Source organism: Mirounga leonina, unplaced genomic scaffold, assembly GCF_011800145.1.
Source record: "Mirounga leonina isolate KUSES-001 unplaced genomic scaffold, KU_Mleo_1.0 Mir_91, whole genome shotgun sequence".
In the NCBI taxonomy this organism is placed as follows: Eukaryota; Metazoa; Chordata; class Mammalia; order Carnivora; family Phocidae; genus Mirounga; species Mirounga leonina.
The window spans coordinates 10,171,676-10,187,236 of NW_023270839.1; the positions used below are offsets into that span (position 1 = coordinate 10,171,676).

Below are 15,561 nucleotides of genomic sequence, written 5' to 3' on the forward strand. Positions count from 1 at the left end.
TTGGAAAAATGTCTGTTCATGTCTTCTGCCCATTTCTTGATTGGATCATTTGTTCTTTGGGTGTTGAGTTTGATGAGTTCTTTATAGATTTTGGATACTAGCCCTTTATCTGATATGTCATTTGCAAAAATCTTCTCCCATTCTATCGGTTGTCTTTTGGTTTTGTTGACGGTTTCTTTTGCTGTGCAAAAGCTTTTTATCTTGAAGAAGTTCCAATAGTTCATTTTTGCCCTTGCTTCCCTTGCCTTTGGCGATGTTTCTAGGAAGAAGTAGCTGTAGCTGAGGTTGAAGAGGTTGCTGCCTGTGTTCTCCTTTAGGATTCTGATGGATTCCTGTCTCACAATGAGGTCTTTCAACCATTTGGGGTCTATTTTTGTGTGTGGTGTAAGGAAATGGTCCAGTTTCATTCTTCTGCATGTGGCTGTCCAATTTTCCCAACACCATTTGTTGAAGAGACTGTCTTTTTTCCATTGGACATTCTTTCCTGCTTTGTCAAAGATTAGTTGACCATAGAGTTGAGGGTCCATTTCGGGGCTCTCTATTCTGTTCCATTGATCTATGTGTCTGTTTATGTGCCAGTACCATACTGTCTTGATGATGACAGCCTTGTAATAGAGTTTGAAGTCTGGAATTGTGATGCCGCCAGCTTTGCCTTTCTTTTTCAACATTCCTCTGGCTATTCGGGGTCTTTTCAGGTTCCATACAAATTTTAGGATTATTTGTTCCATTTCTTTGAAAAAAGTGGATGGTATTTTGGTGGGGATTGCATTGAATGTGTAGATTTTTCTGGGTAGCATTGACATCTTCACAATATTTGTTCTTCCAATCCATGAGCACGGGATGCTTTTCCATTTCTTTGTGTCTTCCTCAATTTCTTCCATGAGTATTTTATAGTTTTCTGAGTACAGATCCTTTGACTCTTTGGTTAGATTTATTCCTAGGTATCTTATGGTTTTGGGTGCAAGTATAAATGGGATCGACTCCTTAATTTCTCTTTCTTCTGTCTTGTTGTTAGTGTATAGGAATGCCACTGATTTCTGTGCATTGATTTTATATCCTGCCACTTGACTGAATTCCTGTATGAGTTCTAGCAGTTTTGGGGTGGAGTCTTTGGGGTTTTCCACATAAAGTATCATATCATCTGCAAAGAGTGAGAGTTTGACTTCTTTGCCGATTCAGATGCCTTTTATTTCTTTTTCTTGTCTGATTACTGTGGCTAGGACCTCTAATACTATGTTGAATAGCAGTGGTGATAGTGGACATCCCTGCCGTGTTCCTGACCTTAGGGGGAAAGCTCTCAGTTTTTCCCCATTGAGAATGATATTCGCTGTGGGTTTTTCATAGATGGCTCTTATGATATTGAGGTATGTACCCTCTATCCCTATACTCTGAAGAGTTTTGATCAAGAAAGGATGCTGTCCTTTGTCAAATGCTTTTTCTGCATCTATTGAGAGGATCCTATGATCCTTGTTCTTTCTTTTGTTAATGTATTGTATCACATTGATTGATTTGCGGATGTTGAACCAACCTTGCAGTCCAAGGATAAATCCCACTTGGTTGTGGTGAAGAATCCTCTTAATGTACTGTTGGATCCTATTGGCAAGTATTTTGGTGAGAATTTTTTCATCCATGGTCATCAAGGATATTGGTCTGTCATTCTCCTTTTTGATGGGGTCTTTGTCTGGTTTTGGGATCAAGGTAATGCTGGCCTCATAAAATGAGTTTGGAAGTTTTCCTTCCATTTCTATTTTTTGGAACAGTTTCAGAAGAATAGGTATTAATTCTTCTTGAAATGTTTGGTAGAATTCCCCTGGGAAGCTATCTGGCCCTGGGCTTTTGTTTGTTGGGAGATTTTTGATGACTGCTTCAATTTCCTTAGTAGTTATAGGTCTGTTCAGGTTTTCTATTTCTTCCTGGTTCAGTTTTGGTAGTTGATACATCTCTAGGAATGCATGAGTATCTTCTAGGTTATCTAATTTCCTGGCATATATTTGCATATAATATGTCCTTATATTTGTTTGCGTTTCTTTGGTGTTGGTGGTGATCTTTCCTTTTTCATTCATGTTTTTATTTATTTGGGTCATTTCTCTTTTCTGTTGATAAGTCTGGCCAGGGGTTATCCATCTTGTTAATTCTTTCAAAGAACCAGCTCCTAGTTTCATTGATCTGTTCTACTGTTCTTTTAGTTTCTATTTCATTGATTTCTGCTCTGATCTTTATGATTTCTCTTCTCCTGCTGGGTTTAGGCTTTATTGGCTGTTCTTTCTCCAGCTCCTTTAGGTGGAGGGTTAGGTTGTGTACTTGAGACCTTTCTTGTTTCTTGAGAAAGGTTTGTATTGCTGTATACCCTCCTCTTAGGACTGCCTTTGTGCATCCCAATGATTTTGAACAGTTGTGTTTTCATTTTCATTCGTTTCCATGAATTTTTAAAATTGTTCTTTAATTTCCTGGTTGACCCATTCATTCTTTAGTAGGATGTTCTTTAGCCTCCATGTATTTGAGTTCTTTCCGACTTTCCTCTTGTGATTGAGTTCTAGTTTCAAAGCACTGTGGTCTGAAAATATGCAGGGAATGATCCCAGTCTTTTGGTACCGGTTGAGACCTGATTTGTGACCTAGGATGTGATCTATTCTGGAGAATGTTCCATGGGCTCTAGAGAAGAATGTGTATTCTGTTGCTTTGGGATGGAATGCTCTGAATATATCTGTGAAGTCCATTTGGTCCAGTGTGTCATTTAAAGTCTTTATTTCCTTGTTGATCTCTTGCTTAGATGATCTGTCCATTTCAGTGAGGGGGGTGTTAAAGTCCCCAGTATTATTGTATTGTTGTCGATGTGTTTCTTTGCTTTTGTTATTAATTGCCTTATATAATTGGCTGCTCCCATGTTAGGGGCATAGATATTTATATTTGTTAGATCTTCTTGTTGGATAAATCCTTTAAATAGGATATAATGTCCTTCCTCATCTCTTATTACATTCTTTGGCTTAAAATCTAATTTGTCTGCTATAAGGATTGCCACCCCAGCTTTCTTTTGGCGTCCATTAGCATGGTAAATGGTTTTCCACCCCCTCACTTTCAATCTGGGGGTGTCTCTGGGTCTAAAATGAGTCTCTTGCAGACAGCATATAGATGGGTCTTGTTTTCTAATCCAGTCTGATAGCCTGTGTCTTTTGATTGGGGCATTGAGCCCATTTACATTCAGGGTAACTATTGAAAGATAGGAATTTAGTGCCATTGTATTGCCTGTAAGGTGACTGTTACTGTATATCGTCTGTGTTCCTCTCTGGTCTATGTTGCTTTTACGCTCTCTCTTTGCTTAGAGGACCCCTTTCAAGATTTCCTGTAGGCCTGGTTTCGTGTTTGCAAATTCCTTTAGTTTTTGTTTGTCCTGGAAGCTTTTTATCTCTCCTTCAATTTTCAATGACAGCCTAGCTGGATAGAGTATTCTTGGCTGCATATTTTTCTCATTTAGTGCTCTGAAGATATCCTGCCAGTCCTTTCTGGCCTGCCAGGTCTCTGTGGATAGGTCTGTTGCCAATCTAATGTTTCTACCCTTGTAGGTTACATATCTCTTCTCCCGAGCTGCTCTCAGGATTTTCTCTTTGTCTATGAGACTTGTAAGTTTTACTATTAGATGTCGGGGTGTTGACCTATTTTTATTGATTTTGAGAGGGGTTCTCTGTGCTTCCTGGATTTTCATACCTGTTTCCTTCCCCAAATTAGGGAAGTTCTCTGCTATAATTTGCTCCAATATACCTTCTGCCCCTCTCTCTCTTTCTTCTTCTTCTGGGATCCCAATTATTCTAATGTTGTTTCGTCTTATGGTATCGCTTATCTCTCGAATTCTGCCCTCGTGATCCCGTAGTTGTTTATCTTTTTCTCAGCTTCTTTATTTTCCATCATTTCGTCTTCTATATTACTGATTCTCTCTTCTGCCTCATTTATTCTAGCAGTTAGCGCCCCCATTTTTTATTGCACCTCATTAATAGCCTTTTTGATTTCTACTTAGTTGGATTTTAGTTCTTTTACTTCTCTAGAAAGGGTTTCTCTAATAACTTCCATATTTTTTTCAAGTCCAGCTAGTATCTTTAAAGTGATGATTCTGAATTCTAGATCTGACATCGTACTAATGTCCATATTGAGTAGGTCCCTGGCAGTCGGTACTACCTCTTGTTCTTTTTGTTGAGGTGATTTTTTCGATCTTGTCATTTTGTGCAGAGGAGAATAGATTAATGAGAGAACAAAATGCTAGCAGAGTAACAATGTCCCCAGAAAATATACTCTAAACAAATCAGAAAAGACCTGAAGCAGTGGAAAAAGAAATGGAAAGAGAGAAAAAAGAAAAAGAAAAAGAAGAAAAAGAAAAAGATAAAGATAAAAACAAAAACAAACAAAGCAAAACAACAACAACAAAAAAACCAGAATGTGATCAAATATGATCAGGCTGGTATATAGATCAGTGCCACACACTGGATTTGGGGTGTATTTTGGTCTTTTAGAAGAAAGTGCCTCCCAAAATGTTAAAGAAAGAAAAACTTATATGTGTATAAAAATAAGGGTTGATATGATGAAGAGATGGAATATGACTGTAAAGATGGAAAGTATAAAAAACTTTATAAAAGGAATTGATAAGAAGTTGTTTGAAAAAAGAAAGAAGAGGATTTAAAAAAAGAAAAAAGAAAAAAAAAGTGAGAGATTGTGATCAGGCAGGGTAATAGAAAACACCATATACTAGAGATTTAGGGTATATTTTAATCTGTTAGAAGAAACTATCTCAAAATTTTAAAGAGAGAACAACTTATATATATATGCCAAAAATATGGGTAACTACTATGAAGGGATAGAATATGACTCTAAAAATGAAAAATAAAAATGTTTTTTTTTAAAAAGGGATTGATAAGATGTTGGTTGGAAAAGGGAAAAAGAAAAATTCAAAAAAAAAAAAAGACAGTTAAAAAAAAATTAACTTTGAAAGACTAAAGAATCATGGTAAAAAAGCCATGAATTCTATGTGCAATATTCCCCTAGTGCTGGAGTTCTGCCGTTCTCATTGATCGGTAAACTTGGTCTTGGCCGGCTGTTCTCGCTGATCTTCTGGGGAGGGGCCTGTTGCCGTGGTTTCCAAATGTCTTTGCCGGAGGTGGAATTGCCCCGCCCTTGCCCCCTCCCGGCTAAGTAATCTGCTCGGGTTTGCTCTCCGGAGCTTTTGTTCCCTGCGAGCTTTCCGTACAGCTCTGGAGGCGGAGAGTGAAAATGGCAGCCTCCCAATCTCTGCCCCGGAGGAGCCGAGAACTCGGGGCCCCACTCCTCAGCAAGTCCCCAGAGAAGAGCCGGCAGTCACTCCTGTCTCCCCGGTCTCCGGCCGCACTCCGTGCTCACCCGGCCTGTGACCGCGCGTTTCTATCTCTGGCACCCGACCCCGGGTGGAGTCTCCAAACCCAGCAGATCCCTGCGGTGCACTCCCGCGCGGCTCCCCCCGGGGGAGGAAGGTGAGTCTCCCCGGATCTGCCGCTTGTGGGGTCCCTGCTGGAGGAGCAGTGGCCCGACTGTGCCGTGGATCACGGTTTATGGCCACCCCGAGCTGAGAGCCCGCGCCTGGGCTCCGCCTCTGCAGCCGGCTTCCCTGCTCCATTACCTGGGAGCTCTGCCGCCCTCAGGCACCCCCGGTCTTTCTGTGACCCTGAGGGTCCTGAGACCACACTGTCCCGGAGGGTTTCACCCCCTGCTTAGCCACCAGAGTGACGTCCCTTGGCAGAGCCAACTTTTAAAAGTTCCGATTTTGTGCTCCGTGGTTCTATCACTTGCCAGAAGTGGCCAATGGAGGCCCCTCCCCCACCGTCTATCCTCCCGAATATCGCCTCGGATTCACTTCTCCGCACGTCCTACCTTCCAGAAAGTAGTCGCTTTTCTGTTCAGAGAGTTGTTGGTATTCCTTTCTTCGATCTCCTGTTGAGTTTGTAGGTGTTCAGAATGGTTTGATCCCTATCCAGCTGAATTCCTGAGAGGAGACGAAATCCAGGTCTCCTACTCCTCCGCCATCTTGCTCCACCCCCCAAGATTTTATTTATTTATTTGACAGAGAGAGAGACAGCGAGAGACGGAACACAAGCAGGGGGAGGGGGAGAGGGAGAAGCAGGCCTCCTGCCGAGCATGGAGCCCGATGCGGGGCTTGATCCCAGGACCCTAAGATCATGACCCAAATCGAAGGCAGATGCTTCATGACTGAGCCACCCAGGTGCCCTATAATACTTTAAATACTAAATCTATTAACTATACCTTCAAGTTAATAAATACAAATGTAAAGATGCCTCTATGAAACAATCACAAGATAGTTCACTTATTATATTTAATCTGAAAACAATTCTCTTAGTGTAATACTGAAAGTAATATTTGGCAAAAGGAAGACAGACACATTCCTCTGACCTGTTCCACATAGTAATGCAGAAGGCAGATTATGAGATAATTTTTTAAGTCATAAATGCTATAGTCATCCAGAAATAAAGACAACACCTTCATTCATATTCCTTCTACTCCTTTCTTTTCCTTCCTTCTCTTCCCATCTTTTATGGCTCTGTGCTCGACAGATTATATTTAGAGAATCAAACTTAGTACCAAGAATCTGAAGTCCATTCATGGAGAGTAAAGAAACAAAACCACATTATATGAGGACCACTTATAAAAATTTAGAAATGCTTAGCTAAAGAAAAAAAAAAGAATGTGGACTATATTGGTAGTGGTGAAGAAAATTATTATTAAGATCCTCTTGGAGCGCCTGAGTGGCTCAGTCAGTTAAGCATCTGCCTTTGGCTCGGGTCATGATCCCGGGGTCCTGGGATCAAGCCCCAAGTCTGGCTCCCTGCTCAGTGGGAAGCCTGCTTCTCCCTCTCTCTGCCTGCTGCTCGACCTGCTTGTGCACTCGCTCTCTCTCTCTCAAATAAATAAATAAAATCTTTTAAAAATTCTATTTAAAAAATGATCCTCTTCCCCAACTCCTATGCAGTGGTACAAAGGTTCTGCTTGGGGGAGAGTAAGGCTTTAAAGACAAAAACCCCTGCAGCCCTATCTGAGGTGACTGACGTCATTTGGACCTTGGTATGGAGAATTCCATAATGAACAGCATTCTCAAAAACTTGGGTATCTTGGTGAAGAGCAATTAAGAAGGTGTTGGAATTTCCATGATACTGGTAGCCATAAACAAAAAGCAGAGAAGCTAGACATTTGACAGAAAGAACCAGCCAAGAAGAACCCTCCTGAGATCATAAACCTGGGGGACAGGAAGGCTATTTATGTGCCAGGCTGCACCCACTCGGGAGTAATGAGGCTTGAAAGCATCTCCCAAACCACACAAAGATCTAATAAAAGACGAAGGTTCATAGGCACGGGGATAGAAGCACAACCTCTGAACAAAATAAGCTACTGTGATCTAGAGGCAAATCCTAGGAAGCCAGCATTTAAAAAACAAAAAATTACACATAGTTCTGGAAGTTTGGAAGCCTCTTTGCATGTTAATTCCAAATATGTTTCCACTTCTTACAAAGCAGTGCCCTTAATTTCACAAATTAAATTGTAATTCTGCAAACAACAAAATTACATTTTGTGGCTGATTTCAGCAAGATTACACCTGTAACTACAAAAGTAAGACATTTAAAAGCTTCCAAAATGTTTTTTCTGGTTCTCAGACTATAACTTGAAATGAACTTCTAAAAATCTGAGTTTGTCATTTCTTTCTATGAGTATTCAGAAGAATCCATCACACACTATTCTCCTTATGTGTAACTAATGTTATCATTAGTAACAAAATGGTCAAGTACAATAGCCACTTGCTTCAACTGGCACTTCAATACAACAACACAATTATTCATAATGCCACTACCTGCTGGTAATGGGGTTACTAGCATGCCATTCCACATTGGCAAGAATCTCGGGCTGTATCAATTCCCAAGGACAAGATCAAGCCAATTCCCAAACCCCATACTTAAGGTTCTGCTTCCTGGGGCCATTCTGCTAGAAATTTATGAATTAGGAGACAAAAGAAGAAATATTTGTTCTTTGAATAAAAATAATATTTAAAGATGTATAAGTAGGTACTGAATAATGAAAAATAATAAACTTTTTAAAACCCTAAGGGATCATTTTAAAAGCAGCCAAAGGGGGGAAAAAAGCCCCAGGGCTGGAGGAATAAAGGGGAGAATCTGGCATTATTAAAACTAAAGCTTAGATAAGGACTCCACAGACTTGAAACTCGGACCTATGAAAAGAGGTCTCTGGCTGGTGCTACTTCTCTAAACCAGTTTCTGTAAAATATCACTTCATTCTCGTAAGATGTTACAGATAAAATGCATAACTCATGTAAAACATTTAACAGAGTCTTACACATAGTAAACATACATACATACTATAAAAGCTACCAAAGGCCATCTACTATTGTTAGCATAAAGTTCAAAATTTGATGTTTTTCAAGACCTAAAGGCCCTGCATGATGTGGTTTCTGTCTGCACGCACATCCCAAAACCACTCTCCTCCTCATCATTTCAGTTTCTCCAGGCCATGAATGGAAAAACAAAACAAAACAACAACCACCACAGATGATACAATCCTAGAAATATATAGCATATTCCCAAAGAACATATTATTATTTGCTGTTTGTTTATCTAGGCAATGGTTTCTTTAAAACAAAACCCACAGCACAATCCACAAAAGAAAAAATAGATACACTGGACTTCATCCAAACTAAAAATATTTGTGTGTCAAAGAATACAGTCAAGAAAGTGAAAATAAAATCTGCAGATGAGAGAAAGTAGTTGTAAATGATATCTCTGATGAGGGTCTTGTAGTCCATTGAATGGTGGCCCTCAAAAAGATGTGTCTATATACTCTATCACAACTCCTAAAACTGTTAATGTGAACTTACTTGGAAAAAAAGGTCTTTGCAAATGTAATAAGGGTTTTGAGATGACATTATTTTGGAGAATGTGGGTTGGCTCTAAATCTAATAACAACTATCCTAATAAGAGACAAAGAGGCAAAGACAAGAATACAGAGGATAAGACCATGTGAAGATGGAAGTCCAGGATGAAGTTATGCAGTCACAGGCCAAGGAACACCTGGAGCCTCAGATGCTGGAAGTGGCAAGGAAGGATTCTTCCCTAGAGCCTTAGGAGGGAGCACAGCCCTGCCAGTGTATTGATTTCAGATTTCTAGCCTCCAAAATTGCAAGAGACTAAATTTCTGTTTTAAACCACCAAGATGGTGGTAATTTGATATGACAGCCCTAGAAAACTAATACAGGTCTGGGGCGCCTGGGTGGCTCAGTCATTAGGCGTCTGCCTTCAGCTCAGGTCATGGGATCGAGTCCCGCGTCGGGCTCCCTGCTCAGCGGGGAGCCTGCTTCTCCCTCTCCCACTCACTCTGTGCTTGTGTTCCCTCTCTCGCTGTCTCTCTCTCTGTCAAATAAATAAAAGTCTTAAAAAAAAAAAAGAAAGAAAAATACAGGTCTAAATATAAAGAACTCTTAAAACACAACAATAAAAACACAATCTAATTTTACAATCAATGAGAGATCTGAAAATACATTTCTCTCAAGAAGATAAACGAATGGCCAACCAGGATGCACATGAAAAGATGTGACATCAGGGCACCTGAGTGGCTCAGTCAGTCAAGCGTCTGCCTTCGGTCAGGTCATGATCCCAGGGTCCTGGGATTGAGTCCCGCATCGGGCTCCCTGCTCTGCAGGGAGCCTGCTTCTCCCTCTGCTTCTCTGCCTCTGCCTCTCTCTCTCATGAATAAGTAAATAAAATCTTTAAAAAAAAAGATGTGACATCATCAGTCACTAGAAGAATGCAAGTCAAAAACCGCAAGGGAATCTCACTTCACATCCACTGGATTGGCCATAATAAAAAATAATAAAATAACAAGTATTGGTAACAATATGGAGAAATTGGAATGTGCATACACTGCTGGCAGGAATGGAAAATGGTGCAGTCCCTGTGTAAACAGTCTGACAGTTCCTCAAAATTGTAAGCATAAAGTTACTATATGACGCATATAGTTAGTTCCACTCCAGAGAGCTGAAAACTGGTGTTCAACAAAAAATTGTGCATAAATGCTTGTAGAAACACTTTCACAATAGCCAAAAGGTAGAGACAATCCAAACATTCACCAAGTGATGAATGGATAAACAAAATGTGGCATATTCACACAATGGAATATTACTTAGGCATAAAAGAAATGAAATTCTGATACATACTACAATATAGATGGACCTTCAAAACATTATGCTCAGTTAAAGAAGCCAGACACACACAAAAACGACATACGATTCCATTTATATAAAATGTCCAGAAAAGTCAAATCCATAGAGACAGAAAGTGGATTCATGGTTGCCAGGAGATGTGAGGAAAAGGGAAATGGGACTGACTGCTAAAAGGTATGAGGTTTATTTGGGGTAATGAAAATGCTTTAAGAAATAGAAAATAGGAAGAGTTACCTTGGCCAAAAGTTATAAAAGGCCAGGAATAGAAATCCACTCACCACAAATTAGTTCCCTCTATTTACTGATTTTGTGCTTACATAAAAGAAAAAACTGAAACTAAGTATGTTAGAAATGTTGAAAGAAGATTTCAATTGGTTTCCAATTGTGGGCAATTTTAAACAATCTCTACTATCAAGCACAAGGTGCTTTTAAGAATTCATTCACTCAAAAAGTTTTCACTGACCACCTACTGAAAATAACCAATATACACCAGATACTATGTCAGGTTCTGGCATAAAACTCCCACCTGCCTTCAGGAATTATACTCCTTAGTGAAGGAACTAGACATTAAATAACCAATCATTGGTGTTTCCAGTTATGTTACATGTAAACTTAAAAAATGTATTCTAGTATTGTGCTATAAAATTTGATCTATATTCATAGACCCAAAATATCTAGCTTAGTATGATTATATTATTTGAAGATTTTTTTTTCTGCTTCTCCCTCTCCCTCAGCCCCTCCCCCTGCTTGTGCTCTCTTGTGTGTTCGTGCAAATAAATAAATAAATAAATAAAATCTTTAAAAAAAATAGTTTCTTTTGTATATCTTTCCCTTTCTTTTACTTGAGCCAACATATAGTGTGACATTCTAAGTGAGTTTCTTACAGCTTATACTTGTTTATTTTATCCATTCTGGCAATCTCTACCTTTTAATTGGTATATTAATTAAGATCATTTATATTTAATGATATGCTTGGGCTTAAGTCTGATTTTTATTTTCAATTGTTGTACTTCCCACTTGACCTCAGATTGAACACTGATAAGCAATAAATCTGTCCTACTTTGTTTACTGTCTTGCTTTTGTTTTGTTTTGTGCTACTATTAACATGGCCTCCATAATACTATCTCCTTTACTTGCTATTTTTAATTTTTTGAAATTTATTTTTATATTGTTTTGGTATAAAATTTTATAACTTATTTTATTGTCTTTCTGTAATGTGCTTAGTTACCTCACACACACACACAAAAATGGGCTTCCATTTTCGGGCTGCCAGTTCCATTATATTTTCTGACTCCTACCTACTGCTGATGAGAAAAATCAACAAAGTATTCCACAATTTTTGTTTCTCTATCTCCACCATTAAAAATGTTTAATTTATCAGAGAATTAACCCTTCCATACTATTTTTTCATGTGTACTCTCATTTTTAGGTCTTAAATCTATAATACAATGTATTAAATTCTAAGCAACAGTATAGCCGAAGGGTCTTCAAACAGCTCTTTAATTGCATGGAGAATCCTCTAGATATCTCAGGAAGTGCTTGTACATACAACATCTTATAAAAGCTTGCATACTTAAAATCATTTTCTTTAACCCTGATATATTTGAAAGATATATTGGCTATACATTAATTTTTTTTCAATTTAAATTCAATTAGCCAACATATAGTACATCATTAGTTTCAGAGGTAGAGTTCAATAATTCATCAGTTGTATATAACACCCACTGCTCATTACATCACGTGCTCTCCTTAATGTGCATCACCCAGGTATCCCATCCCCCCACCCACCTCCCCTCCAGCAACCCTCAGTTTGTTTCCTAGAGCAAAGAGTCTCTCATGGTTTTTCTCCCTCTCTGATGACATATATTAATTTTTATACCACATTTTATTTCCTTGAGTCTTTTGGAAATGTAGCTCCATTGTCACCTTCTTTGTATACTACTATCAAGAAGTCAGATGCCAACCTGATTTGCTCTCCTGTTTAGGTTGTTCAGTTATTTTGATGGGAGGCTCAGAAGATACTATATTTTAAATATATAATAATTTTCCTAGGCTATGCCTTGGAATTAAGCATCTTATACCAATTTTCTCAAGTTCACTGTTATTTCATTATGTAGATTCTAGCCTTTTATTTGACAAATTAATAAAAGTTTGAAATGTTAATTCTGTTATGTTGTCTCACTTTCAAATTATACAAATATTGAGTATCACTTGCCTGGTTCTATACAACTTTCTGAAAAAATTTTATCTCCATCTTAAATTAGGTTTCATTTTCTTGGTTCTTTTAATCCTTATATCCTGTACCCTTCATTGTATTTTGGCCATTCTGATCTTCTTTAGGTATCTAGGAGCTGGTTCCTTATTTATCTATTGATGTCCAGCAAAACTATCTTTAGAGCAAACTAACAATTCTAACCAGTGTCCCTTATACCCCGTTTCTTCATAGTAAGACAAACCTTACACAAATTTTAATAGCTGCAGCTTGGGTGATTTCACAATGCTTCATACTGCAACATATAATAGTATGATTTTGGAGTTACACTGAGTGAAGTATTATATTCCCTGAACAACCCAAGAGCATAAGGGAACATCTGTATGATTCCAAAATTTCAAGCAAGTAACAATTTGCCTGGCTCCATTCTGTAAAGTCTCTTGTGGTTTTTGTTTGTTTGTTTTTTCCTGTTTTTTGGAAAAGGAATTTGTGGGTTATTATTTTTTTTTCCATCACTATAAGTGTACTTTTTAATCCCCATCCCCTATTTCACCCATCTCTCATCCACCTCCCCTCTGGTAACCATCAGTTTGTTCTCTATAGTTAAGAGTCTATTTCTTGGTTTGTCTCTTTTTTTTTTTTCCTTTTGCTCATTTGTTTTGTTTCTTAAATTCCATATATAAGTGAGATCATATGGTATTTGTGTTTCTCTGACTTATTTTACTTAGCATTATACTCTCCAGCTCTGTCCACATTGTTGTGACTAGCAAGATTTCATTCTTTTTGATGGCCAAATCATATTCCCTTGTAATATACACATCTCCTTTACCCATTCATTTATCAAATGACACCTGGACTGCTTTGATAGTTTGGCTAATGTAAATTATAACTTTGTCTTGTCCAAATTTTTTCTGAGTTTCAGTTGGCTCTTACTCTTTATTTCTAAATTTTTAGTCATTTTCAAAGATTTTGAATTTCTATTTCATATATTCTTATATATCTTGTGCTGCAGATTTAATGACATTTCATTTATGATGCAATATTATCATATATTTTTCTCTGCTTCATGGCTGGAATCAATATCAGCTTGTATCTGGGTTCCAAAAGAAACAGATTTTAACAGAAAATTAAACTGACATTACAGGTTGCCTCATAATAACTCTCATGAAATTTTCAAAATGGGGAACTGTGCCTAAAAAGACTTAAGATGTTTAGCCTCAGAAGGAATATTTATCCTTAAAGCTAGAAGATATATCATCATGTTTAATTTTCAACCATGAAAAGAGGAGACATTATGGAAGATATTTCATTCTGCACAATCATAGATTATAAACAAGAAATACAATATGAAATACATAGGGAAGCAAATTCCATCTCACTGTAAGAAAAAAAAATTCAACAACTAAAGTTTTTCAAAAGGCATTGTTTTGATTTGTGGGGTGATGAACAGTCAGGCCCATAAGTTTAAAAGCAGAGGCTTTATGCTTGAGCTTGGAGTGGTGTTCAGTAATGCACTGTATCCATGGTTGAGCAATACTGCATAGGAGTTCCTTCTTTTTAATTTAACATTTCTAAATGCCATCATAGTTCTACTCTCTTTAATGAATATAATTTCTTAATTCATATCTTTTTACTGTCACTACACATTTAAAGGAAATAGTTAAAAGCAAAGTTGAGAGGAAAAAGATATAACTTTACCCACTTAGAAACCAGATATAATTTTAACTATTTCTTCATCCACTGGATTGTTTTCTGCATATGTGAATGAGACAATATTTAATCTATGACAAAAATTATATTCATGTAACTGAGTGTATCTATTAAATAAAGGAAAAAAGTTAACAGCACCTTGAATTAACTTAACAAGCCTAATTTGCTTGCCAAAAATGACTTATAAGAACCAATCATTCTCTTTACATGAGAATATTTTTCAACTCAGTGACAGAGAAAAGTATCAGCTACACCAGTAGCTCTGCAAATGTGCCTTGAAATCCATAAAACTTTACAAGATTCCATAGACTAGTCAATGTATAAGCCACACAAAAAAAGTGTACTTTAAGGATATTAAAATCTTAAAAAATACAAGATAGCCTTATATATATATATATATATATATATATATATATATATATATATTCCATTAACATGGAATAAACTATCCAAGAACTTTGAGCTGCTGACAGAACCCTTTAATACTTGTGCATACCACTTGTTTTCTCCTGAGTTATTTTGAAGATCATCCTCAAACTCCATCTTTTCATTGCCATCTTCATGTCCTTAACCCTCAATGTATAGATAATAGGATTCAGAATAGGTGTAATCTTAAAATCCAAAATGGCAAGAAACTTATCCACTGACACGGTGGGAAACAGCCACACACAAACAAAGATGCATTGTCCAAAGAACAAAATCAGCATAGTGATGTGAGCTGAAAGAGCAGAAAAGGCCTAGACAAGCCACCTGAGGAATGTTTTCATATAGTGACCAGGATGAAGGTATAGGAGATAAGCAATAAGAAGAAGGTGCCCATGGAAATGAACCCATTGATGGCAATAACCACAAATTCCATTCTGTAGGTGTCTGTGCAGGCACGTTTGATAAACCAAGGAAGTTCACAGTAAAAGGTATCTATCTCATTGAGACCACAAAAAGGCAAATGGACAACAAAAGCTAACTGGGCCACTGAATGAATGAAGCCAATAGCCCAAGCACCAGACAGAAGCAAAATGCATATCTGCGGGTTCATGATAGTCAGATAGTGGAGGGGCTTACATATGGCCACATATAGGTTCAAGGCCATGGAGATGAGTAGCACCATCTCAGATCCACCCAGGACATGAAGGACAAATATCTGGATGACACATCCCTGAAAGGATATGGTTTTGTGCCCAGAGAACAAGTCATGAATCATCTTAGGAACTGTTAAGGTAGAAAAACATAAATCAATAAATGAGAGACTGGCTAAAAGGAAGTACATGGGGGAATGTAAGTAAGGGTCAAAGGTCACTGTAAACACAACAAGAAGGTTTCCCAGAATGATTGTTACATAAAACACAGGAGAGAAAGCAAGGAGAAAATGCTGCATTGGTCTATACAT

General features: G+C 37.8%; 1 protein-coding gene across 1 annotated transcript; it reads right to left on the reverse strand.

Moving 5' to 3' along the window:
- Nucleotides 1-14,937: 14,937 nt before the first annotated feature.
- Nucleotides 14,938-15,561, reverse strand: LOC118003363 (olfactory receptor 4F6-like). The gene has a single exon (XM_034994332.1). The coding sequence runs from the start codon at nt 15,559-15,561 to the stop codon at nt 14,938-14,940; it is 624 nt and encodes a 207-aa protein (XP_034850223.1).

Bases quoted from the DNA above. Each gene is read 5' to 3' on its own strand.
- LOC118003363 (XM_034994332.1), bottom strand. From the start codon at position 15,561: ATGTATAGACCAATGCAGCATTTTCTCCTTGCTTTCTCTCCTGTGTTT.